At 43.2% G+C, this 25,945-nt stretch overlaps 1 protein-coding gene across 3 annotated transcripts in view; it reads left to right on the top strand.

The window, feature by feature from the left end:
- The window catches only part of ccdc149 (coiled-coil domain containing 149), a 113,814-nt gene that overhangs the window by 55,612 nt on the left and 32,257 nt on the right, over positions 1-25,945 (top strand). For all 3 annotated transcript variants that reach the window (XM_033026396.1, XM_033026388.1, XM_033026404.1), the window contains exons 5-8: positions 7,089-7,205; positions 10,359-10,531; positions 17,287-17,359; positions 18,697-18,781. In XM_033026396.1, coding sequence (XP_032882287.1) covers positions 7,089-7,205; positions 10,359-10,531; positions 17,287-17,359; positions 18,697-18,781 — 448 coding nt within the window. The remainder of the gene's footprint in view (positions 1-7,088; positions 7,206-10,358; positions 10,532-17,286; positions 17,360-18,696; positions 18,782-25,945) is intronic.

Genomic DNA, 25,945 nt, shown 5'->3' with positions numbered 1-25,945 from the left:
TAGCAAACAAAATCACAGCTCAGTTTGGGATTACAAAGTGTTGTTATATTTCCATCCTGTGCATTGGATGCGACCATACTCAACCTGCCCATCCCCAGCCTTCAGCTCCTGTGCAATTCCTGCAGCAGCAGCAGTCTGCTGAAGCTTCCCATGGTAAATGGCACTTCCAAGTCTGTTATCTAGCTGTTATCAGGCTACTCTAGCTGTTATCATGCAACTGAACCAACTTACCGCAACCAGAGAGCAGTCCTGAACTACCATCTACCTCATCGGGGACCCTTGGACTATCTTTGATCGGACTTTACTGGCTTTACCTTGCAATAAACGTTATTCCTTTACACAGCGAATGGCTCGATTGTAATCATGTATTGTCTTTCTGCTGGCTGGTTAGCACGCAACAAAAGCTTTTCACTGTACCTCGGTACATGTGACAATAAACTAAACTGAAACTGAACTGAGGTCTAATGGCCATCAATACCCTGTGATGCAGGGTGGTCCACAAGTGATGACTGACCAAGCCTCAGGCAGTGGATCCTGAGACCCCCCCCGAATCAACCCGATAGATAGCCTTTGACCTTTGTAACTACATCTGAACCTCTCATAATCAGACGTTCTAAAAAGGGTGAATCTATTATTGATAATTATAATTTTAAGTTCTTTAAAAATGACAAGAAATAATACATTTATTAACTGACATATATTTTGATAAATAAAGCCCCACTTGAATTTTGGGTTGAGCTTCAAAACTGAAGCTGAGTCAAGGCTAAGTTGGGTAAAACTGCAGCATGCCCATCTTTAAATTTAATTGTGATAATTTGCATTATTCAGGAGGCACATTAATTTTTGAGGGGCAAACATACTCTTTATACTTCTCGAAGCATACCTTTTGAATATTTTACTTTGATAACTTTAAGTTCCTCATTACACTGTGGTTCATGTTTCAATCCTAGAACGTGATTAGCTTAATTTATTTGCCCTGGTGCAGGAACAATGAGATTGGGACCTGTGTATGCAGAGCAGGAGCTCTTAGAATGCTTGAGAGGAACCTAAGAGACACTAGTATTGGATGTGTGTCGAATGATCCAGCCCACTGCAGTCAAGGCCTAACTTTCCAGAATGAGCAATGTTGTGGGACCTTGACAATAAATGAATGAAAAGCATTCATTAAAACAAAAGGATCCAAACCACTTAGCTTCACTGATCTTCTTCATTCAGGTCAGCAACCCTGTTCAAACAAATGGGGCCATGCTACATAAAGATAAAGCTGAGGATCCAAATGTGAAGTGAGCTCGGCCCCTCAGATCAGCATGACTGAATTCCATCCCAAACGAAGAACAGGGTTTCGTAGTTGAGTGGAAAGCCAGATGCCTTGACATCTGACCTCCAGTATATTCCTGACTCCCTTGCTGCTTTGCATTGGTGTGGAAATCATAAACACTGGCACAAGAAGAGGAGCTTGGGTGCAGTTCGCTCCGAAATGCTAGCAATAGTTAAGTAAGTTTCAACTGTTTACCTTGTGCCAATTGGTGCCAACTGCCCCTACACACGATTAATGCTGAAGGGCACATTGGAAGGAAACATTTGTAACTATTAAAAAATCTATTCACCTAAGAAAGGAAGTTCAGCAATAAGCATTTCCTGTCATTAAAATTGTTAATTGGAGGGGCTGGCTGGAATAGCATGGTTGAATTGAAGACAGGTATTGAGAGAGAACATCATCTTTCTTTCTCTTTTACCAGCCTCTGTTACATGAGAAATGACTCCAGTTTTCTATTATTAATGCAAAGAAACCCATGACCTAGAACACATGTCCTTGGTAAAGAAAATCATTTATTTCCAAGTGCCACCGGCATGAAAGGCAAAGACAGTGATGCAGTAGTGGGAAATGATGTGGTTATTATTAACACGGGTGGGATGGGTATGCGGTTGGTGGGATCATGATGCATGACATATAGAGGATAGTTTTGTTAATCATTTTCAGTTTGGGCTTTTTCTGAAGACGATGTAAACATGATTTGCATTCAAATTCTCATTAGGCGAAGAGTCGTGTTGTGTTCCTCTTTTTAGTTAAGTTTATAGATACAGCGCTGAAAAGGGCCCTTTGTCCCACCAAGTCTGTGCCGCCCACCAAGTCTGTGCCGACCAGCAATCCCTGCTCACTAACCCTGTCCTAAACACACTAGGGACAATTTAGAATTATACCAAGCCAATTAGCCCTCAAACGTCTTTGGAGTGTGGAAGGAAACCGAAGATCACAACCGCAGGTCTCGGGGCGAATGTACAGACAAACACCCACAGTCGGGATCGAACCCGGTCTCTTGCTCTGTAAGGCAGCAACTCTGCCACTGCACTATCTTGCTGCCCAATATACTCTTATAGTTCTCATATCTGTGTTATGTTGCTCAGAACATGGTACACTTATCATCCAGGAAATGTTAACTGGTAAGTATTCAAAAATGTCTCTAGACTTGTCCAAGCAACTGAAGTGCAGCTTGACTAATGAAGATGACTTGCTTGATGATGCATCAGGCTGTTAAATGGGTCACATTTTAATGGGCAGCATTCAATAGTGGAATACCCCAACATATCATCAACCATGTTATTTGCCCAACAGCTGTTCCTAAAGGACAGTCCAGAAATGAGCAGGTTGGGAATTTGCACCATCACAGTATGAAAATAGTTTAGTTTAGAGATTCAGCGTGGAAACATGCCCTTCGGTCCACCGAGTCCAAGCTAATCAACGATCCTATACACTAGGGACAATTTACAGAAGCCAATTAACCTACAAACCTGAACACTTTGGACAGTGGGAGGAAACCGGTGCACTTGAGTACGGGTGTCGGGGGTTATGTGGAGAAGATAGGAGAATGAGGTTAGCAGGGAGAGATTCATGTTTGAATGGCAGAGTAACTTGATGGGCCGAATGGCCTAATTCTGCTCCTTTAATTTATGAACTTGGAGAAAGCCCACATGGTCACAAGGTACAAACTCCATACAGACAGCACCCGTAGTCAGGATCGAACTTGTAAGGCAGCAACTCTTGCCACTAAGCCGCTGTGCTGTGCAGCTCCAAGCAAATCTGACAGAGAACTGGATGAAATTTTGAATGATTTTGGATACCAGTTCAGTTTCGTATATTGTTAACAAATGCTCCTGGTTAAACCAGTAGTACGTGCATTGTCATGTGGGCACATTTGCTATGGTCATGCACTGTTGGGAAGTTAGCCAGAAATGGATCATTCTGGTTAAGGTCATCATCATATAACCAGAGCTGCCAACTCTCACGCGTTGAGCGTGAGACTCGCGCATTTCGCCCAATTCTCACGCTCTCACGCTGATCACAGAATTTCTCACGCTCTGTCGTGAGAAATTCTGTGATCAACGAGAATTTCAAAACTAATATCAACTGCTTGTGTGCGCGTCTGTTGACAAGACAGCAGCATTCTTATTCTCTGTTATTCTCACTTGACCGAATCGTCACACACCTCCAAAGCATGTCTCCATGCAAATTTACATTGAAAGACACGGACCAGGCAGTGATGAGTGTCTCCCAGCGCAGCAAGTGAGGCCATGTCCTGCTCCCGGCAGCAGTCGGAATTTAAGGATTTGTGGGGTCTGCAGCCCCCCTAAGAATTAAGGGGCTGCAGCCCCCCCACTTTTTTGGCTAGACATGTTTTAATATCTCCGGCTTTGGACGAAGTGCTGCTGTGCTCTGAACAACCTGGTCGTGGGTGTTGGAGAGCTGGGGCGGAGGGAGGGATTGAAGCAGAAGCAGCGGCGGGAGCAGATGGGGACAGGGCTGGTGAGTGTTTGCGGGGCTGGTGAGTCGCTCGCTGCAGCTCCGGCCATGGAGCAGCCTCAGTGCAGGAGTCCCGGGCCGTCGGAGGCGTCGGAAGCGTTGCGTCTTGCCGTGAGAGTCTCTGCGCCAAATTCGCCCTGGTGACCAGCATGGACCAGGCTGCGGCTCTGTGCATCCTGGAGGACAACCAATGGCTGCTGGAAGTAGGTACCAAGCACTGGGTAGAAGCAGTGAAAAATAGTGGCCCTCAAATGGGGGTGGTTGGAGAAAGCATCCTGATTGCCTGCTAGATTTTCACTTACTGTAACTGCAGGAAAAATTCCCGATGTTGCGGGAGTTCAGAACCAGGGGTTACAGTTTAAGAATAAGGGGTACGCCATTTAGGACTGAGATGAGGACAAACTTTCTTCACCCAGAGAGTTGTGAATCTGTGGAATTCTCTGCCAGAAGGCAGTGGAGGCCAATTCACTGGATGTTTTCAAGAGAGAGTTACATTTAGCTTTTGGGGCTTGTGAAATCTAGGGATATGGGGAAAAAACAGGAAAGAGGTACTGATTTTAGATGAACAGCCATATCATATTGAATGGCAGTGCTGGCTCGAAGGGCCGAACGGCCTATTCCTGCACCTATTTTCTATGTTTCTATGCTAGAGTATATGGCAATAAAACTCGACCACTTGATTTTGAAGCATTCATGCATGGTGGATGTATAATGTAGTCATAGAGTGATACAGTGAAAACAAGCCCTTTGTCCCAACTTGCCCACACCCGCCAACATGTCCCAGCTACGCCACCTGCTTTTGGTCCATATCCCTCCAAACCTGTCCTATCCATGTATCAGTCTAACTGTTTCTTAAATGTTGCGATAGTCTCTGCCTCAACTACCTCTTCTGGCAGCTTGTTCCATACACCCACCATCCTTTGAGTGGAAAAAGTTACCTCTTAAAAAGTTACCTCTTAAAAATACTTCAAACAAAAAACATTGAAATCATACTTCTACAATGCACTAAAACATGATTTTAATACATCAAATTTCAAAACGTCCCTACCCAAATTTCAAAACGTGTGGGAGGGGGCCACACCCTCCCCCCACTCGGTCGCTCCACTCCCTCACCGGGTACCCACAAGGCCAGTGATCAGTGATCGCTCACTTGGATTTCAATCACTTCAATGTAAAAGTCTGGATCCCAATGCTCAGCGCTTCGTGTTTCGGAGTTGGCTAATGTTATTGATTTGTAATTAGCCTGATTTGTAATTAGTTGACAAAACATTAATTTATTAATCTGGAATATCCAGGGGGATGGGATAAGTGTAATATTAAAATGACATGCAAGGTGTCTGGCTGTCTGTCACAACATACCCATTATTTAATTCAGTGAAATAATGGGAAGGTGGCACTATTGTCATTTGCCACTCAACTATTATGTTTGTTTACCTCACTGACTATTTCTAAACCCCCCCCCCCTCCCAAATTCCTTTGACAGATTGAATAAAAATGTCCCCAATCTCGTTGTTTTATTAATTGAACACATAGATGAACATACTCAAGGAGTGTAATCAGATGGAAACTGATTCAGATGCGATGTTTAAGAGCTTGTTCAAAGAAAGGACATATTTCAAAGGAGTGACAGAGGTTCTTGCAGGGGAATGTGTGAGGAGGTTATTATTTGTCTTTAGTTTTAGCTTGAACCAGGACATCTGAAGATTCAATGTTTAATATAGTGATTGTGCTGATACTGACACCAACCAACCACGTAATGAATATCATCCATTCCGGAGGTTTTATTTTTCTGATGCCATTTAAACTTCACTTGGATTTCAATCACTTCAATGTAAAAGTAATTGGGAATTGGAACATAATATTTTCTGTGATCTCAACCTCTCCCCTCTCTAATGTAGGCCTCAGATCTTCCTTAGCATACCTTTGCTGTTTCGGTTGTGGCGAACAAGTGAAAGCAAATATTGTTGACGTTGTCTGTATCTATGGCCTCAACATCTTCACTGTCTGAGTAACCCGCTAAGTAATTAAGACAATGACTATGGTTACTAAACCTAGATTCAGTCAGCCTTTTTTCAGTCTTTAGACTTTAGAGATACAGCGTGGAAACAGGCCCTTCGGCCCATTGAGTCAATGCCGAACATAGTTCGCCCCGTACACTAGACTATCTTAAATTTACGAACGCCAATTAACCTACAAACCTGCACATCTTTGGAGTGTGGGAGGAAACCAGAGCACCAAGAAAAAAACTCATGCGGTCACAGGGAGAACGTACAAACCTGTCATCGGGATTAAACCCAGGTCTCTGGCGCTTTAAGACAGCGGCCCTACCACTGCTCCACTGCGCCACCCCTGGGTGCAGGGTGGTCATCAGATCTGCCGATGACCATCCATCTCCATGATGCTGCTCTATTTTTCCTTTTTTCACTGATGAGATTCCTGAACCTTGGGATGACTGCAGGATTTCCAAATCATTGTAACACCTGAGCAAAGTAACTTCATTTAAATATTGTCATGAAATGCCTTGTTTTCATGGATCAAGTTGTATCATGGCTGAAGTGAAAATGGGTGGACTTGCATTGGGTTTGATTTAGCAATTTTATTCACTTAACCCCATATCTTTCCTGCTTATCGGAGAGTGGAGCTGATTAAAATTACCCACTCTCCATTATGCGGCATAGTTTATATTCCACTGTACGCCATATAAATTTTATGTAGTAAAGAAGAAAATTGGATTCTATGCTATCATGCTTGAAGTATTCAAGAGCGAGTTAGATTTAGCTCTTAAGGCTGATGGAATCAAGGGATATGGGGAGAAAGCAGGAACGGGATACTGATTTTGGATGATCAGCCATGATCATATTGAATGGTGATGCTGGCTTGAAGGGGTAAATGACCTACTCCTGCACCTATTTTCTATGTTTCTATGCTAACGTACTGGGAAAGTATTGACAAAATGCTAAATCTCAAAATCAGTTTTTTAAGAATATTAGTTTAGACAGTTTGTAAATCAATGTGCAGTTGAAGGACTATTGATCTGTCCAAGTATTGATATCAAAGGTCATAAAATGGCCAGCAAACATCTTCCTGAAAACCTGTGTTGCTCAGACTAATATACTTATTGTTTGATAGTGAAGACCGTTAGCTTGTTTTAAATGAACAATTGACTGAAATGCAGACTACATTCTCCAAAACATTGCAAAGAGCTACACATTGAACATTGAGTTGCACCCATTCACTGATTTTTAAGCAGAGTTTGTGATGATGATTATGTATTTTCTCTTTCCTTGAGCTCCTAAGAATGACGATTGCAAAACAACGATTAGGTGATGAAGATGTTGGCTTTCGCCATTTCCCTGCACATGAACGTGAGGATCTTGTTCAGCAGTTGGAAAAAACACAGCAACAGGTAATTATTATAATAATGATTCCTGAAGAAATACCTTCTCCTGACCAATCGAAAGGGATTGTAGAATAAATTAAAAGGAATGTGGAGAATATGAAGAAAGTTGACAAGATGGGTCGGAGCATTGCTTGCAATGAAGGTTGGGGAGAGGGGAGCAACACAGTTGGAAAGTGGGTGGGGCAGATGGCATGTTGAGGCCCAAGGTGAGAAAATTACCACATAAGATTACAGGGACTGAGAAGGAAAAAGAAGCAGGGAGCAAGCATTTACAGAGAAAATGGACAAAAACATCAGAGTGGGCACCATAAAAAGTTTACTTGGGAAGAATACTGCTTTTGCTAAAATTTTAAAATGTTGAATGTGATTCAGGATTCAAGATTCAAGAGAGTTTATTGTCATGTGTCCCAGATAGGACAATTAAATTCTTGCTTTGCTTCAGCACAACAGAATATAGAAGACATGAATACAGAACAGGCCAGTGTGTCCATATACCACTATATAAATATATACACACTTGAAAAAATAAAACAGATAAAGTGCAAATAAACAGATAATGGGCTATTAATGTTCAGAGTTTTGTTTGAGTTGAGTTTAATAGCCTGATGGCTGTGGGGAAGTAGCTGTTTCTGAACCTGGACGTTGCAGTCTTCAGGCTCCTGTACCTTCTACCTGAAGGTAGCGGGGAGATGAGTGTGTGGCCAGGATGGTGTGGGTCCTTGATGATGCTGCCAGCTTTTTTCAGGCAGCGACTGCGATAGACCGTAAATCTCCGAGTTCGAATCAGGGCAAACTCGGGAGAGCTCTTGGAATGAACTCGTACCGTGGGACAGGGCTTTTAGGAATGATGATAAAGCACACACACCAAAACCCTATACCTCCAGCAGCGGAAGTCCGCAGGAACTGGAGGACAGAGATGTGTGGTGCGTCCGTCACCGTTCCCGTTGGAAACCATCACTAATGCGTCGCTAATGTTTTCAACGATGATGAATGATGAACAAGTGTGACACAATAGACAGATAGAGTGGTTAAGAATGTATATGGCACACTGGCCTTCATTGTTCAGGATATTGGGTATAAGAGTCAGAATGTAGTATAGGATTTATAGGACTTTGTTTAGGCCACATTTGGAATTTTGCATGCAGTTCCAGCCGCCTCATTACAGGAAGGAAGCATAAAGGGAAGACAAAAACACTCCAGCATTTTAATGTAAATTATCACTTAATACAACACAGGAGGCCATTCATCCCATCATGTCCATGCTGGCTCCCAGCAAAGCAATCCCATCAGTCCCTTGCCCTCTCTTTTAGTTTGTTGTAATCCTGCAATTTATTCCGTCATACATGCCCATTCCCTTTGATAGATGAAAGCCTAACATAATGGCCAATAACAATGCACCTGGCAATAACCCATATTGTCACAGGAAGTCTATCTCTACTCAGATGGTACTTGAAGTTAGGATCAAACCTGGGTCCCAGGAACAGGGAGTCAGCACTGCTGTATTAAAATATATATAAGTCTTGTCCTGCCCCTCCTACCTTCCAATTTTCTCCTGCCTCACCACAATCAATGTGAAGAGGAATCCCGACATGAAACCATGTTCTTCATGAGGTGCTGTCTGACCGGCTGCTTTATCACAGCACATTGATATATATATACACATATATATATCAATGTGCTGTGGTAACGCAGCCGGCAAGTGATAGGTGGATACGGGTGTGGTGGATTTCGATTGGCAGATGGTTAGACGTAGGCCAGAGATGGAAAGCCAAAAGATGTGAGATAAGCATAGATGAGTTGCAAGTTATGAAGCCCGAGGAAAGAATATAGGTGGAGGAAGAAGGGGATAAATGGGTGAGTCCAAGTGGGGCACAGGGAAGAGGGAGGGGGAAGGAAGGAAAGTAAAGGAAAAGAAAGGTTATTTGTAGGTTTGTTATCTAAAATTGGTGAAATCAATGTTTATACCATTCACACTGCTAAATACTGTGCCACAGTCTCGCCCCCATGACTGAGCCACCCACGTCCTTGAGCTGTTCTTTAAAAAGACCAGGATCCCAATAAAGTTTCCCAGTTGCACAACGGTATGACTACATGCAAACAAATACAAACTCAGTGGCCTACAATGGCATTTGGTTGGAAGATATTGTGAAATAAAGACAAGAAATTATTAAGTTCAATTTTTAAAATGAATGCGTTTATTACATAACGTCTGCAATCTATATTACTAAAAGTCTGATCTTGACCGCTTTTGGCCCACTGTGCTGCGATTTCCGATAGAACCACCTACGCCCGTCATTTTTGGCCACCTGGCTCAGAGCCGCCTTCCGGGACCAGAGGAGTTTTCCCATCTATGAAAAACCAGAGAGATATTAATGTTTTTTAAAAATTCCCCATTCTCTCTGCTGCACCCGTTGGCGGGAGGGGGGAGGGACTATAAAACCCGGAAGTGTAGTCCCTCACTCAGTCTCTGCCAGACCCAGAAAGCGAGAGGGTCACGGCTCGCTGAGCTGCGAATAACACTGAACGCACGTCTACTCTACAGTGAGTCCCCTCGATGCGGCTGTAAAGTGGCTACTGCCAAATTGTTTACCTCGCCTTTTTTTAAAGTTTGTGTTCGCAAAATGAATGTTGGTTGTCCGGTGGCTACTGCCCAATTGTTTGCCTCTCCTTTTTTTAAAGTTTGTGTTCGCAAAATGAATGTTGGTTGTCCGGTGGCTACTGCCCAATTGTTTGCCTCGCCTTTTTAAAAAGTTTGTGTTCACAAAATGAATCTTGGTTGTCGGGTGGCTGCAGCCACATTGTTTGCCTTGGCTTGGCTTTTAAAATCGTTGCAACAGTTGGCTGCCAGCCCAAGAATCCATTCAGCCCACAATGTCTATACTAACCTTCTGGAAACCAGTACCATCGGCCCGCAACACCCATACTAGCGCAACAGAAAGCCCCCCCCCCCCCCCCCCCCCCCCACTGGTGAGCAATATTGGAATTGGTGGAGAGGTGGAATATTGCGTTGGTGACCAGCCCTCCCGTGTGATGCTGGGACCCAACGGGTCCCACTTAATCTAGTTTAAAATATATTTAACAAAACTTTTTGCTGTGGTTTGGGTAATTGGTTTAATATCAAATATCTAAAAATTCACGAGTAATTTTATTTTGTTGCAGATTGAACAGTTGGATCATGATTTTCAAGCAGCAGTGGATGAACTTCAGGATGTTACGGTTGAACGCTCTTTTTACCAGGAGAAATCCGGCCGTTTAAATCAAGAGATTAACCATATTCTTGGAGGACATGAAAACCGAATAATTGATGTTGATGCATTGTGCATGGAGAACAGGTGACCCTGAGTCATTTTCTTTCGTCTCCTACTTTTGGCAGCTTTAGCAAATGAATAGTTCTTTGTACCATATCAATCGTCATTGTCAGAGAAGAGAAATATATAATTTATTATAAATGCCTGAGGTGACTAGTATTTTCCCCATACATGACTTCCTGACATTGCTTCGTCCCCTGAGATTTTGACTGATATTAGCACACAGTTGCACAACGTCCACTCACTGTGGACACTTTATTTATTTGTTCATATTTCAGCAGTTAGATTGAACTCAGTGGGCTGGGTGTAAAACTTGAATATGTAAATTACCATGGGGAAGTTGAATCATGTCATAGAGTGATACAACACGGAAACAGGCCCTTTGGCCCAACTTCTACATCGACCAAGGTGGTCCATCTAAGCTCGCCCATTTGTCTGCATTTCACCCATATCCTGCTAAACCTTTCCAATCCATGTATCTGTCAAAATGTCTCATAAATGTTGTTATTGTTACTGCCTCAACTCCTTCCTCTGGCAGCTTGTTCCATTTACCCATCACCCTCTGTGTGAAAAAATTTACCCCTCAACATAGAAACATAGAAAGTAGGTGCAGGAGTAGGCCATTCGGCCCTTCGAGCCTGCACCGCCATTCAAAATGATCATGGCTGATCATCCAACTCAGTATCCTGTACCTGCCTTCTCTCCATACCCCCTGATCCCTTTAGCCACAAGGGCTACATCTAACTCCCTCTTAAATATAGCCAATTAACTGGCCTCAACTACCTTCTGTGGCAGTCACCATTAAATATTTTCCCTCTCACCTTAAGCCTATGCCCTGTCATTCTCGATTCTCCTACCCTGTGATAAAGATTGCACATTCACCCTATCTATTCCTCTCCCAAATTTATACACCTCTATAAGATCACTTCTCAACCTTCTGCACTCCAATGAATAAAGTCCTAGACTGCCCGTCCTAGCTTTACTGAGAATTAATCCGATTAGCACAGATCATTGATTAATTCTTGTCGCTCAATCAAGCCATCTCCATTTAGAGGCATTTTCAAATATTATCTCCCCAAGACAAAAGTCACATAGTTTTCTGAAAATGATCAGAACCCATTCTGCGCTACAATCGTTTCCGTCAATAAGGTATCAAGACAGGACCAGTTACTGTGTAAAATACTCAGTGGGAAACAAAGAAACATTAATTCATTTGGAGTTTAGAGCAAGGGTTCGCAACCTGGGGTAAAGTTTTCATACCCAGGGGATAAATTTGTTGATTCTGGATTTGTACATCTTTTTTCTCATTGACAGACTGTGTTTGGTTCTGGTATACCAGTATCTGTTCATCATTAGTTGTTCATAAATAAGTGAAATAACATTGTTATGTGCTATTAAAGTTGCCAGCGGTAAACGGGACGAAAAAGGTTGGGAATCCCTGTTTTAGAGATGCAGCGCGGAAATAAGCCCTTCGGCCATCAAGTCTGCACCGACCAGCGATCATCCCATACACTAGCACAAACCTCCACATTAGGGACAATTTACAATTTTTACCGAAACCAATTAACCTCCTCAGTCTGAAGAAGGGTTTGGGCCCGAAACGTCACCTATTTCCTTCGCTCCATAGATGCTGCTGCACCCGCTGAGTTTCTCCAGCATTTTTGTGAACCTCCAAACCTGGATGTCTTTGGAATGTGGGAGGAAACTAGAGCACGAGAAGAAAACCCACACGATCAAAGGGAGAGAATACAAACTCCGCACAGACGACACCCATAGTCAGGATCGAACCCGGGTCTCTGGCACTGTCAGGCAACAACTCTGCCACTGCGCCACCCTGCCATACATTTATGAGAAAGATTATAGGTGTTCCTCACTCACAAAGTATATTCTTTGTTCCAAATTTTCACATTGAAGATCCTTCTAAATATACTGCAGAAACATTAGACCAACCGTCTAATCTTCAGCTGCGACAGTGCAATGAAACATCTGAAATTTATGTCCAACCACCTAGTGATTTACATTTATCCCTGGTGTTCTGATTTTGGCTCAAAATTCAAGCAAGGTGAACGAGCAAATAAACAAAATGTAAATTCCATCAGGAGCAAATTGCTACTTGCAAGTCTCTGACATATTCTGTCAGCAGCAGTTAACAATGAAATTTAAATCTGCATAACTTTAAATAAAGGTAATTTTACGTTTATGTCCCAATAGGCTAAATATTGTACAATTTCAAAATATGGGTGAGGATATAACCCTGCTGGTTCATTATAACCGTAATTACATTTGAATTATCAATGGAAATTTTATTTTGGCAATGGCACCAAAAGAAGTTGTGCCAGTTAATTACCATATTATCATTACTTGATCACAGGCACTTTCTACCAATGTTTATAGACCATTTTAGCACAAATTTATATTTTAAATGGTTATCTATAATCTCAGATTCTCTTTTTACTGCAGAGATAAATGGAAATGATTGAGTAGTTGGACTTAATCTCCCTTTGTGCACACCCACACAACCAAAGATTAGAGGGTCCAGTGTTTCTGCAACACATCAAAAAGAATTCTTAAAGAGGAATGTGGAATTCAGAATATATTTGAAACTTTCCCCAAGAACCTCATAGTACCAATTACTGAAAGAAGGTGGCAGTCACTGATTGTCAATATATTTCTCTGATGTCCCAGACCTTCCATTTCATGTAAGGCTTTGCATTTACACCTCAAAGGACTAGTGTCCTATTTTTAAACTTAATTTTCAAATCCTGAATTATTTTCTTTCTGCTCAAAAGGTCACATCTCACGATAAAACCCTTTTTGTTTAACTTCCTTTTGACAGGCTCATTCCCACTTGAATACTTCAGCCAGTGAGCGATGTATTGTAAGAGAATAAATGTCATATTTAAATAACAAATGCGTGAATTTCCTGAGATGGGTGCAGTTTACACCCATTTGATTTTGAACAGAATTAGTTCTAGCATGAATCAAACAATGCTAGTTTCACCTTGTTTTGATTCAGTGATAACATCACTATGGTAATTGCAGAGCCTGAACCTCCATTGTGGGTTAACTGTAGTCCATTCAGCCCCAAAAAGGTAAGGTTTTGGAGTTCTATTGTTTTTTTCCATATTTAGAAGATCTTGCACAAGTTCCCTTTCTACCCACATCTCTCGCTGTGACATACCTTGCTTGTGGACCAGGAGATCTGCTTCTTCTTGAAGAATAATCTTGTTCATAGCTTTGTCCGAAATAGATGGACAGTTCAAGTCCATTGGTCTGTCCATGTGGTAAACATTATCCATGGATATGTCTCTGAGTTAAATCTTCCCTATAGATGTGTCTTGGGGTAGATCTTATTCACAGACGTCTACCTCTAATCTATCTATCTATCTATCTATCTATCTATCTATCTATCTATCTATCTATCTATCTATCTATCTATCTATCTATCTATCTATCTATCTATCTATCTATCTATCTATCTATCTATCTATCTTATATTAAAACTGTGTGCCTGCCGGCGTCCGGCGTCCGTCCGTCCGGCTGCCGGCTGCCTTTCTTCCTTTGATTCCTTGCTACGCCGAAACCAGACGCAGAATCGCCAAGATCTTTTCCATTTCGGTAGAGATTTCACTTTTCTTTCAAAGTATCCACTCCTGATTACATTTCGTCGTGTTTATGTACACATTTTTAATCAAATCCTTCTCCCCCCCCCCCCCCCCCCCCCCCCCACAATATTTCAAAAAAAAAAACTGGCTTCTCACCCATAGAAGCAGCCCCAGCCCCAGCCCCTGGTGAACGTTCCATCGAGTGATGTCACAATGCCCGATGCTCACAGATGTCCAATCGGAATGGATCCATTTACATATGCCTTTGCAGGAGCCCCAGCCCATGGTGAACGTTCCATTGTGTGATGTCACAATGCCCAATGTTCACAGATGTCCAATCGGAATGGATCCATTTACATATGCCTTTGCAGGAGCACAAGCACTTGGTGAACATTCCATCGTGTGATGTCACAATGCCCAATGCTCAAAGACATTCTTGCCATAGAGGGAGTACAGAGAAGGTTAACCAGACTGATTACTGGGATGTCAGGACTTTCATATGAATAAAGACTGGATAGACTCGGCTTGTACTCGCTAGATTTTAGAAGATTGAGGGGGTATCTTATAGAAACTTACAAAATTCTTAAGGGGTTGGACAGGCTAGATGCAGGAAGATTGTTCCAGATGTTGGGGAAGTCCAGAACAAGGGGTCCCAGTTTAAGGATAAGGGGGAAATCCTTTAGGACCGAGATGAGAAAAACATTATTCACACAGAGAGTGGTGAATCTCTGGAATTTACTGCCACAGAAGGTAGTTGAGGCCTGTTCATTGGCTATATTTAAGAGGGATTTAGATGTGGCCCTTGTGGCTAAAGGAATCAGGGGGTATGGAGAGAAGGCAGTTACAGGATACTGAGTTGGATGATCAGCCATGATCATATTGAATGGTGGTGCAGGCTCGAAGGGCCAAATGGCCTACTCCTGCACTTAATTTCTATGTTTCCCTCTCCTCACCCCTCCCTCTCCCACCCTACCCCTCTGTCCCTCTTCCACCACTCCCCCTACCCCTCCTTCCCCACTCTTCCACTTCTCTCCCTCACCCCACCCCTCTCCCTCCACCACCCCTTTCCCTCCCTCTCCCCCCACCCCTCCCCCTCCCTCCACACTCTTCCCCCTCCCTCCACATTCTTCCCCCTCCCTCCCCTACCGCCTCCCTCCTCCTCTCCCTCCCCATCCCCACCCCTCTCCCCTCCCCATCTCTCTCTCCTCCCCCTCTCCCTCTTCACCCCTCTCCCTCTCCTCCCCCTCCCATCCCTCTCTCTCCCACTCCCCTCTCCACCACACCTCTACCCCATCTCCCTCCTCCCCTCCCTCCGCCCCTCCCCCACACCTCCCTCCCCCTCCCCCATCCCTCTCTCCTCCCCCTCCCCCACCCCTCTCTGCTCTCCCTCCCCTCACCCCTCTCTGCTCTCACTCTCCTCCCCCCACCCCCCGCAAACGCCGTTGGGGAAACAGACCCAACGGGGCTGCACTTGGTCTAGTACATAACTAAAACTCTGATCTTGTGCTATTCCAGTTTATGCGGTTTTTCTATTTGCGCAAAAACGGTACGCGATAATGTTACAATTTTTCACCCGCTCACTGTTCTCCTGTGCTGCGAGTGCAACAAGTTTCGTTCCGATCGGTTGTATATTGTAAAAGATAGCAAGGTTTAAAAATCGTAAAAACTGCACGTGCACAGATCGATCTCCTTTCCTGCCAGTGAGGATTGGTCTCTTCTCCTGTCACTCCCTCGGACGGTCCGCCCCTTCCTGCCCCATCGCGTCTTTACTGGAGCTGAGGGACGCTGCGGGTGGCTGGCGAAGTCTCCAACTGGACACAATTTTCAGTTCTCCTCTGGGGCACGCCAGAAGGGAGGGGAGCAGCAACCTCGAGATCCTGGGGAAAAGAGGGGATGGAGGGAGAGGAGGGGAGTTATGGAGGGAGGGAATGACTGAGGATAGGGGAAAGGAGAGGTGAGGGAGGGATTGCGGGAGGGTAGGAGAGGGAAAAGGAGGAGGGGGAGTGGGGAAGGTAGGGAGTGAGGAATAGAGGGAGAGGAGGGCAGTGTGGGAGGTGAGGATGGATAGTGGGGGGATAGGTGTTGGTGGGTGATAGAGGGATAGGAGGGGGGTAGGGAGGGGAGAGGAGTTATGGAGGGAGGGAGGGAATGACTGATGGTCGGGGAAAAGAGTGGGAGAGAGAAGTGAGGAAAATATTGGGGAGGGGAGAGGAAAGAAGAGGGAGGGCGAAGAGGAGGGGGAGAGAGTGCTAGGGATGAGGGGAAATGAGCTGTGCCTGTGCAGTTGGGGGCTATGGGTAAGTGGTGGAATATTGCGTTGGGGGACCAAGCCTCCTGTGTGACAGGGACCCAACAGGTCCCACTTAGTCTAGTAGACCTTATTTCCAGGTCTGTCCCAATGATAATAATAATAATAATAATAATAATAATAATGGATGGGATTTATATAGCGCCTTTCTAATACTCAAGGCGCTTTACATCGCATTATTCATTCACTCCTCAGTCACACTCGGTGGTGGTAAGCTACTTCTGTAGCCACAGCTGCCCTGGGGCAGACTGACGGAAGCGTGGCTGCCAACCTGCGCCTACGGCCCCTCCGACCACCACCAATCACTCACACACATTCATACACATTCACACACAGGCAAAGGTGGGTGAAGTGTCTTGCCCAAGGACACAACGACAGTATGCACTCCAAGCGGGATTCGAACCGGCTACCTTCCGGTCACCAGCCGAACACTTAGCCCATTGTGCCATCTGTCGTCCCAATCTGTCGTCCTATGATAGCTCTCGTCTCTGAGAAAATTCTTGCTTTCACTTCTACCACGTGATGGACCTAGTCTGTACTTCAGGCTCAAGCATGTAGGATGTATTGATGATAAAGCAATTGAAAGTAAAATCCTCCGTTCATGCTGAATGAAACATAGAATATCAGTGCAAGAGATTGAAATATTTGAAAAAAACAAATAAGATTGGTATCACTTAATTCTGATGAGAGATGAATTCACATGTGATTGATGAATTTCAAAAGCAAGATTACATGTTGGCAGCATAAACCTCAGTAAAATGTCCTCCTGACAGCATTCTTCAAGCTTGGTTAGGAAACTAACTAGTCTGCTTTGACCAAAAGGAGCAAAGAAACAACGTGTTCTTATTTGTTTTGTCTGTGTCCAGGTACCTGCATGAACATTTGAAGCAGATCCAGGAAGAAGTTAATATCCTTAAGAATAACATTTCTAAATACAAGGTACTGTTGGGGATTACTTATTAAGATATTAGTTAAATCTCTTACTATCACATTTGGAGAAAGTAACAACCAATAAGATTCATCAGCACAAGTTTGTATCTGTTTTGTTTTATTGTTCTTTCGTCATGGTATTAACTTTGTCCCTAGTTATTAAGGTTCATGAGCATTGAATGCTTACCTTTCCCACAAAGATCATTACCTCTACACTAATCCTAATGAAAATGCCCTCATGTCACCTTGTACACATGTGTAATATCATGGTGTATGTTCGTCTAGAATAAGGGACAAAATTATAATCATTAAAAAATGCATATTTGTGGCACTCAAATCAAGTATCTTGTCAAATCACCTATCCCCCCACTATCCATCCTCACCTCCCACACTGCCCTCCTCTCCCTCTATTCCTCACTCCCTACCTTCCCCACTCCCCCTCCCCCTACTCCAGATTCTCATCTCAAATCTTGCTGTATAATTTACATTGGTGGGTCTTCATGGCTTTAAGACCTGATTTATAAAAATGTGTCCAAAATTCCACATGTTACTCTCACCACTCAGTATTTTGTATAAAGTTGTCATAATTGTTTTTCAGTAGTATTATCAGTCCCATTTATAGAGCTATGGATAATTTTCTATTGCCTTATTTACCTGCAGTCAGTTTTTCCAGCATGTGTTTGTATCTCCGAAGGTAAACTAATGTTTTCCACAAATTGAGCAATACTACTTCATTCAACTTTCTTGTTCCTTTTTGTAAATCCAAAATGCTCGATGTTTCAGATCGATAACCTTTTGTCGGAGATTATTTGGTGGAAAGGTCATCGTGCTGAAGCATCAGCTCTGTTTTGCTCTCCACAAATGATGCATTAGCCCTGCTGAATATTTACAACAAATTCTGACTTTATTACAAATCAACTTCTTCCTTGGCTGACTTGTCGAATATATTTTTCTCATTTTCTAGTATGATTTCAGATTTCCAATATCTGTCTTTTTATTGCCTTTAGAAATTGACCTGTCCTTGGTTACCCAATAATATAAAAGTACATTTGTGGTATCATTGGGTAACCCAGCAGCTGTGCTAACAGTGAGTTAGCATGCCTCATTGAGAATGCTTTTTTTTCGATTTATTCATTATTCAAATCTATTTTGCAGATTGCTATGTCTTTCTAACTCTGAATGTAATTTGAGTTTATAATGGTGATTAAGAGTCAGAATGAACTCTTGATTAACTAACATCTCACCTGTATTATTCATTTAATGGTGTCATCTGTGTATGGTGATTGGATGCAACTATTAAAAGAAATGATTTCTTCACAGCATTTCCTAATTTCTCTTTCACGTAGAATGCTCTTGAACGTAAAAAGAACCCAAAGTCCAGTGGAAGGAGCAGCAGTAGTGCCCTTACCGGCGTTCTTTCTGCCAAGCAAGGTGAGGCATGTCCATTGTGGTGAAATTAGTTCAGGGGAAATTTGAACCATTGTCAATCATTACTTAAGATAAAGGAGAGCAGCTTAGAAACAAGCATGCAATAACACTCGCCCAATCCTACTGGTTTTGACCTGACTTCCTGAGAAACACTATCCTTGCAGCTGCTAACATCTACTTTGAGGATGTTGTAAAGGGACTTCCTGGATCAACTCCCACAACACAAAGTTGTTTCTTTTCCTACAAGACCATGAATTGAATGAATCAGCAGGAGCAGAGAAACATGAAGAAACAAGGAACTGCAAATGTTGGTTAATTCACAAAAAAACACAAATGGCTGGAGTAACTCAGCAGATCAGGCAGTATCTGAAGAACATGGCTAGGTGACAAGATTTTTTGGATCCAGCTTTGCAATGTGCAACTCTTCAACCCTGTCTCACACCTTCTGCTTTTACCTTTAACCTTCGTGCCAACCATAGATGAAAATCTACGCTCGTGTCAACCTATTACCTGCCACGCGTTGACCTGCATCTACTCTCTTCTAGCTTTCTTGTTCTCCCCCACAATCAGGCTGAAGAAGAGTCTCAGCCCGAAACGTCACCTCACTTATCCATTTCCCCAGAAATGATCAGTCTGAAGAAGGGTTTCGGCCCGAAACGTTGCCTATTTCCTTCGCTCCATAGATGCTGCTGCACCCGCTGAGTTTCTCCAGCATTTTTGTGTACATCCCCAGAGATGCTATCTGACTTGCTGCATTACTCCAGCCCATTGTGTCCCAGCAGGAGCAGAGGTCCAGTTAGCTTTCACACTCAATTACATTGAATCTAAAAAGGTAGATTCAATACAACCGAGCATCCATCACTCAGTGGAAGTAACTATTTATGTTAAAACATGCATCTTTGTTATATGTTGCTACAAAAGTAAATATAGTCCCATTTTGTATTCTCTGTCATAATGGGTTGAATAGTTATGATGTGATCCCCTGTTGCTATTTGATCATTGCTTGTGAATGTTGAATATCATACTCAGGTTGTTGTTACAGCCAAATGTTACTCTGTCCTCATCCAGGCATTTACAAAGTGCAGATCCAAGCTGTGTTGTATGATAATGATCAGGAGCCAGGGCGTGGATGAAGTCTTCCCCCAACCTTGATAACTAACTCGGAGCTCAGAGAACTAATTCTAGAGTTTTCATTTCAATGGGCCGAGAGCAGGGATCAAATTTTGACTTGTCAGATTATATTGTTCAGCATTTCACTGGATAAATGTGCTGAACCATTGATAAAGCTTAACTCCATATGTTATTCATTCTGCTGGCCATAAATGTCATCATCTTTGAAATTTTGATGACAGCTCTATTTTTGAGATTAGATCTGAGCTTCCTCAATGAACTCACATTCACCATCCGTTAGAAACCTGTTTAGAAATTACAAGATGAACAAAGTTGCCCATCTGTTCCAACGGCACTTTGACAATGAAATTATCTTTCAAACCCCCATCCACAGCTCATATCCATTCAGAATTTCCTGCCCCCCTCTCCGCTCCTCTGCCACTCCACTACACATCAGCTGGAATTTGCAACAAATATACCAACAGTATAGAAGTTGTGAAGTGAGTATAGCAGTTGGGAGGTCATGCTGCAGTTATATAAGACGTTGGTGAGGCCACAATTGGAGCCATGTGTTCAGTTCTGGTCAACATGTCATAGGGAAGATGCTATCAAGCTGGAAAGGGTTCAGAGAATAGACACAAAATGACGGAGTAACTCAATAGACAATAGACGCAGGAGTAGGCCATTCAGCCCTTTGAGCCAGCACCGCCATTCACTGTAATCATGGCTGATCATCCACATGCAATACCCTGTTCCTGCCTTCTCACCATATCCCCTGACTTCGCTATCTTTAAGAGCTCTATCTAACTCTCTCTTGAAAGCACCCAGGGAATTGGCCCCCACTGCCATCTGAGACAGAGAATTCCACAGATTCACAACTCTCTGGGTGAAAAAGTCTTTCCTCATCTACGTTCTAAATGGCCTACCCCTTATTCTTAAACTGTGGCCCCTGGTTCTGGACTCTCCCAACATCGGGAACATGTTTCCAGCCTCTAGCGCGTCCAATCCCTTAATAATCTTATATGTTTCAATAAGATATCCTCTCATCCTTCTAAATTTCAGTGTATACAAGCCCAGCCGCTCCATTCTATCCGCATATGACAGTCCCGCCATCCCGGGAATTAACCTCGTGAACCTACGCTGCACTCCCTCAATAGCTAGAATGTCCTTCCTCAAATTTGGAGACCAAAACTGCACACAATACTCCAGGTGTGGTCTCACTCGGGCCCTGTGCAACTGCAGAAGGACCTCTTTGCTCCTATACTCAACTCGTCTTGTTATGAAGGCCAACATGCCATTCGGATTCTTCACTGCCTGCTGTACCTGCATGCTTACTTTCAGTGAGTGATGTACAAGGACCCCCAGATCTCTTTGTACTTCCCCTTTTCCCAACTTGACATAATTCAGATAATAATCTGACTTCCTATTTTTGCCACCAAAGTGGATAACCTCACATTTATCCACATTAAACTGCATCTGTCATGCATCTGCCCACTCACCCAACCTGTCCAAGTCGCCCTGCATTCTCATAGCATCCTCCTCACAGTTCACACTGCCACCCAGCTTTGTGTCATCTGCAAATTTGCTAATGTTACTTTGAATCCCTTCATCTAAATCATCAATGTATATTGTAAGTAGCTGCGGTCCCAGCACCAAGCCTTGCGGTACCCCACTAGACACTGCCTGCCATTTTGAAAGGGACCCGTTAATCCCTACTCTTTGTTTCCTATCTGTCAACCAATTTTCTATCCATGTCAGTACACTACCCCCAATACCATGTGCTCTAATTTTGCCCACTAATCTCTTATGTGGGACCTTATCAAATGCTTTCTGAAAGTCCAGGTACACTACATCCACTGGCTCTCCCTTGTCCATTTTCCTAGTTAGATCCTAAAAATATTCCAGAAGATTAGTCAAGTATGATTTCCCCTTCGTAAATCCATGCTGACTCGGACTGATCCTGTTACTGCTATCCAAATGTGTCACTATTTCATCTTTTATAATTGACTCCAGCATCTTCCCCACCACCGATGTCAGGCTAACTGGTCTATAATTCTCTGTTTTCTCTCTCCCGCCTTTCTTAAAAAGTGGGATAACATGAGCTACCCTCCAATTCACAGGAACTGATCCTGAGTCTATAGAACATTGGAAAATGATCACCAATGCATCCACAATTTCTAGAGTCACTTCGTTAAGTACCCTAGGATGCAGCCCATCAGGCCATGGGGATTTATCAGCCTTCAGTCCCATCAGTCTATCCAACACCATTTCCTGCCTAATGTGGATTTCCTTCAGTTCCTCCACCACCCCAGATCCTCTGGCCACTAGTACATCAGGGAAATTGTTGTGTCTTTCTTAGTGAAGACGGATCCAAAGTATCTGTTCAACTCATCTGCTATTTAAGAGCTGCTGTCTGTCAGCGGGACAGGCAGCTTCCTTGGAGAGAAGGAATGGGCGACGTTTCGGATCCAGACACTTCTTCAGACCTTGACCCGAAATGTCACTGTGACATTTTGTGTCTATCTTCGGTTTAAACAAAAATCTGCAGTTTCTTCCTACACAAGAGTTCAGAGAAGATGTATGAGGATGTTGCCAGGACTCGAGGTCCTGGGCTACAGGAGGCCCATAGCTGTGGGCAGCTAGGACTTTATTCCTTGGAATGTAGGAAAATTAGCGGTGATCTTATAGAGATGTACAAAATCGTGAGAGGATCAGATTGGATAAGTGCACAGTCTTTTGCCCAGCGTAGGGGAAATGAGAACCAGAGGACATAGGTATAAGGTGAGAGGGGGAAAGATTTAATAAGAACCTGAGGAGTAACTTTTTTATACTAACGGTGGTAGATGTATGGAACGAGCTGACAGAGGAGGTAGGTGAGGAAGGTAATATTATAATATTTAAGAAACATTTAGACAGATACATCGATTGTATAGGTTTAGAGGGATATGGGGTGAACGCAGGCAGGTGGGACTAGTGTAGATGGGGCATGTTGGCCGGTGTGGACAAGTTGGGCCGAAGGGCCTGTTTCCATGCTGTATCACTCTACGACTCCATGAGGTGTGATGTTGGAACTCAACACCTAAAAGGACTTACAGCGATACAAGAAAAATTCCACAGCTACAGGGGAGAGTTGCTGCTGAATGAACGGATGCTGCATGAACGGGAGGGTTTAGGATAGTCCTCTGAAGGCATTAATGAAATCCAGAGGGGCTGCCAAAGACCTGTGCCTGTTCTTTGTGTAAGTAGTCCCGAGGGATCCCCTGGGAATGACAACAGGCACCCTGGCATGTGGGTTGTTGGGGGGTGGGGGCATTGGGATGGTGCAGAGATGGGAAGGGATGTCACTGCGTGACATGACTGCAATGTATAAATGTCGGCACACTCACTCTGCCTGTAGGCTGATGGTAAATTGGCGGTCTCGGTTGAGTGTGGAGTTTGATGAATCCATATTCAACCAATATCAGGCATTGATGGGACCAACAAACAATGGAGCCACAAGAGGCTGCAGATGCCAGAATCTTGAGCAGAAAACAGTGCGGGTTGAACTCAGTGCATCAGGCAGCATCTGGAGGAGGTGATCGTCAAATGATGTTTCGGGTCAGGGCCTTTCTCAGACTGATTAAAACTTCAGACTGATAAGTCTGAAGAAGGGTCCTGACTCGAAACACAATCTCTCCACATGCTGGCTGATTTGCTGAGTCCCTTCAGCACTTTGTTTTTCGGGCAAACAATCAAACTGCAATTTTGGTCCATTACGTGAGGGCAATGAATGCAGTTTGATAGTTGCCCCCTTCAGTGCCCCCTGGTGATCTGGATTAGTAAAACATGGATGTCCTATGAGGTTGATAATCCTCACGCAGATGGAATTTGTTTTGTTGCACTACTGTTGTTGCCATTTAGGGTAATTATGTTCCAGAGCCAAATGTTCTTGGAGAATGAAAATCCAGTCAATAAATGGGAAGACAAAATTCCCAAAGGGACTAAGACATCTAATAAATGTGAGGAAATAGGTCCAGAGTGGGTTCATTTGAATTTCAAAAGTAAACGTCATTGTTTTTATTCTTGTGAATACATGTTTCTATCCTGCATTTGAAATATTATGTAATTTTCTGCATCGGCCTGGTAAAGAGGTTGTGCATCTCAGCAATTGGATCCAGGTGGGATGAGAGTTTAATTGGCTTTGGAAGTGTTGATTGGTACAGTCCCGTCTTCCCAATAATGAGTAGCTGTCCTTCGTGATTCGTGTGAATGCCATTATCATGATAATAATTGCATGAAAATTAGATTTTTTGCTGTTTCATGCAAGCAGCCAATAGTAACAAGTTGGGCTTAAGAGACATCCGTAAAAATGTCAGCTGAGTTACTCCAGCATTTTTTGTCTACAATTTAAACCAGCATCTGCAGTTCTTTCCTACGCTGAGTTAGTCCAGCATTTTGTGTCTGTCTTCAGTAAAGATTATTTTGTGTCTGTGGACAGTGTTTAGTGACCATAAAACAACTGAAATAAGTCAAGACATTGAAATTCTTGCTTGCTGCAGCACAACAGAATTTTGTAGGCATAAATACAGATCAGGTCAGTGTGTCCATATACCTGTACCATAGACCATATATGGAAACACATAAATAAACAGATAAAGTGCAATAGGCTGTTATAGTTCAGAGTTTGTTTGAAGTTGTGTTTAATAGGCTGATGGCTGTGGGGAAGAAGCTGTTCCTGAACCTGGATGTTGCAGATTTCAGGCTCCTGTACCTTCTACCTGATGGCAGCGGAGAGATGAGTGTGTGGCCAGGATAGTGTGGGTCCTTGATGATGTTGGCAGTCTTACACACACACACACACACACATACACACACACACACACACACACACACACACACACACACACACACACACACACACACACACACACACACACACACACACACACACACACACATATATATATATTTTTGGCCATCTTACTCGTGCGTGGGACAAGGGGATTTTTCCCATTGATGAAAAATAAAAGAGTTATTAGTGTTTAAAAAATGTTGAGATTCTCTCTCCTGAAGGCCACGCCCCTTCCGGAGGGACTATAAAACCCGGACGTTTGAGTGCCTCAGTCAGTCTCTGCAAGGTGGGGGAGCGAGAGGGTCACATCTCTCAGTCTGAGCTGTGAATAACAGTGAACATATGTCTACTAAACTGTGAGTGGTTTTACTGACCTGTCAGTACCCTTAATGTGGTTTGAAAATATAGTTTGGAAATGCTAAAGCAGTGTTACCTTTGGTTTAGAAATGCTAATGCTGTGTTGCTTTTGGTTTGGAAATGCTAAAGCTGTGTTGCCTTTGGTTTAGAAATGCTAAAGCTGTGTTGCCTTTGATTTGGAAATGCTAAAACTGCGTTGCCTTTGGTTTGGAATTGCTAAAGCTACGTTGCCTTTGGTTTGGAAATGCTAAAGTTGCCTTGCCTAATTAAAGTTGCCTTGCCTAATTAAAGTTGCCTTGCCTAATTAAAGTTGCCTTGCCTAATTAAAGTTGCCTTGCCTTCTATATAATTAAAAGTCTAATCTTGACCACTTCTTGTTTGCGCTTTATATTGATTTTATAAAAAGCGCTACCATGTACAGCTGTGATTTTTGGCCATCCTACTCAGAGTGCCCCTAAAACAACACTAAAACCAGAGGAAATCTAAAGAAGGGTGTCTACCTGAAATGTCACCCAATTTCTTCTATCCAGAGATGCTGGCTGCTCCATGGAGTTCCCCCGCACAATTAAAGCATGGAATAGTCTTCACCCTACCATAGTTACCCAACCAGACGCAACTACATTTTAGGTAGCTTTTTTCCCAAGAACCCTTTTTTGCTTAAGTCCAAGTCAAGAGTGAAGAGAGTGTTATTGTCATGTGTCCCTGATAGGACAATGAAATTCTTGCTTGCTGCAGCACAACAGAATATGTAAACATAATACGGAACGATATCATATTACGATAAAAGTTCAGTGTGTCTATATACCATAGACCATATATATACACAATAAACAGATAAAGTGCAATAGGCTGTTATTTGGAGTTTGGTG

This window comes from Amblyraja radiata, chromosome 1 (genome assembly GCF_010909765.2).
Source record: "Amblyraja radiata isolate CabotCenter1 chromosome 1, sAmbRad1.1.pri, whole genome shotgun sequence".
Lineage (NCBI taxonomy): Eukaryota > Metazoa > Chordata > Chondrichthyes > Rajiformes > Rajidae > Amblyraja > Amblyraja radiata.
This window is presented reverse-complemented; position numbering and strand designations above follow the sequence as displayed.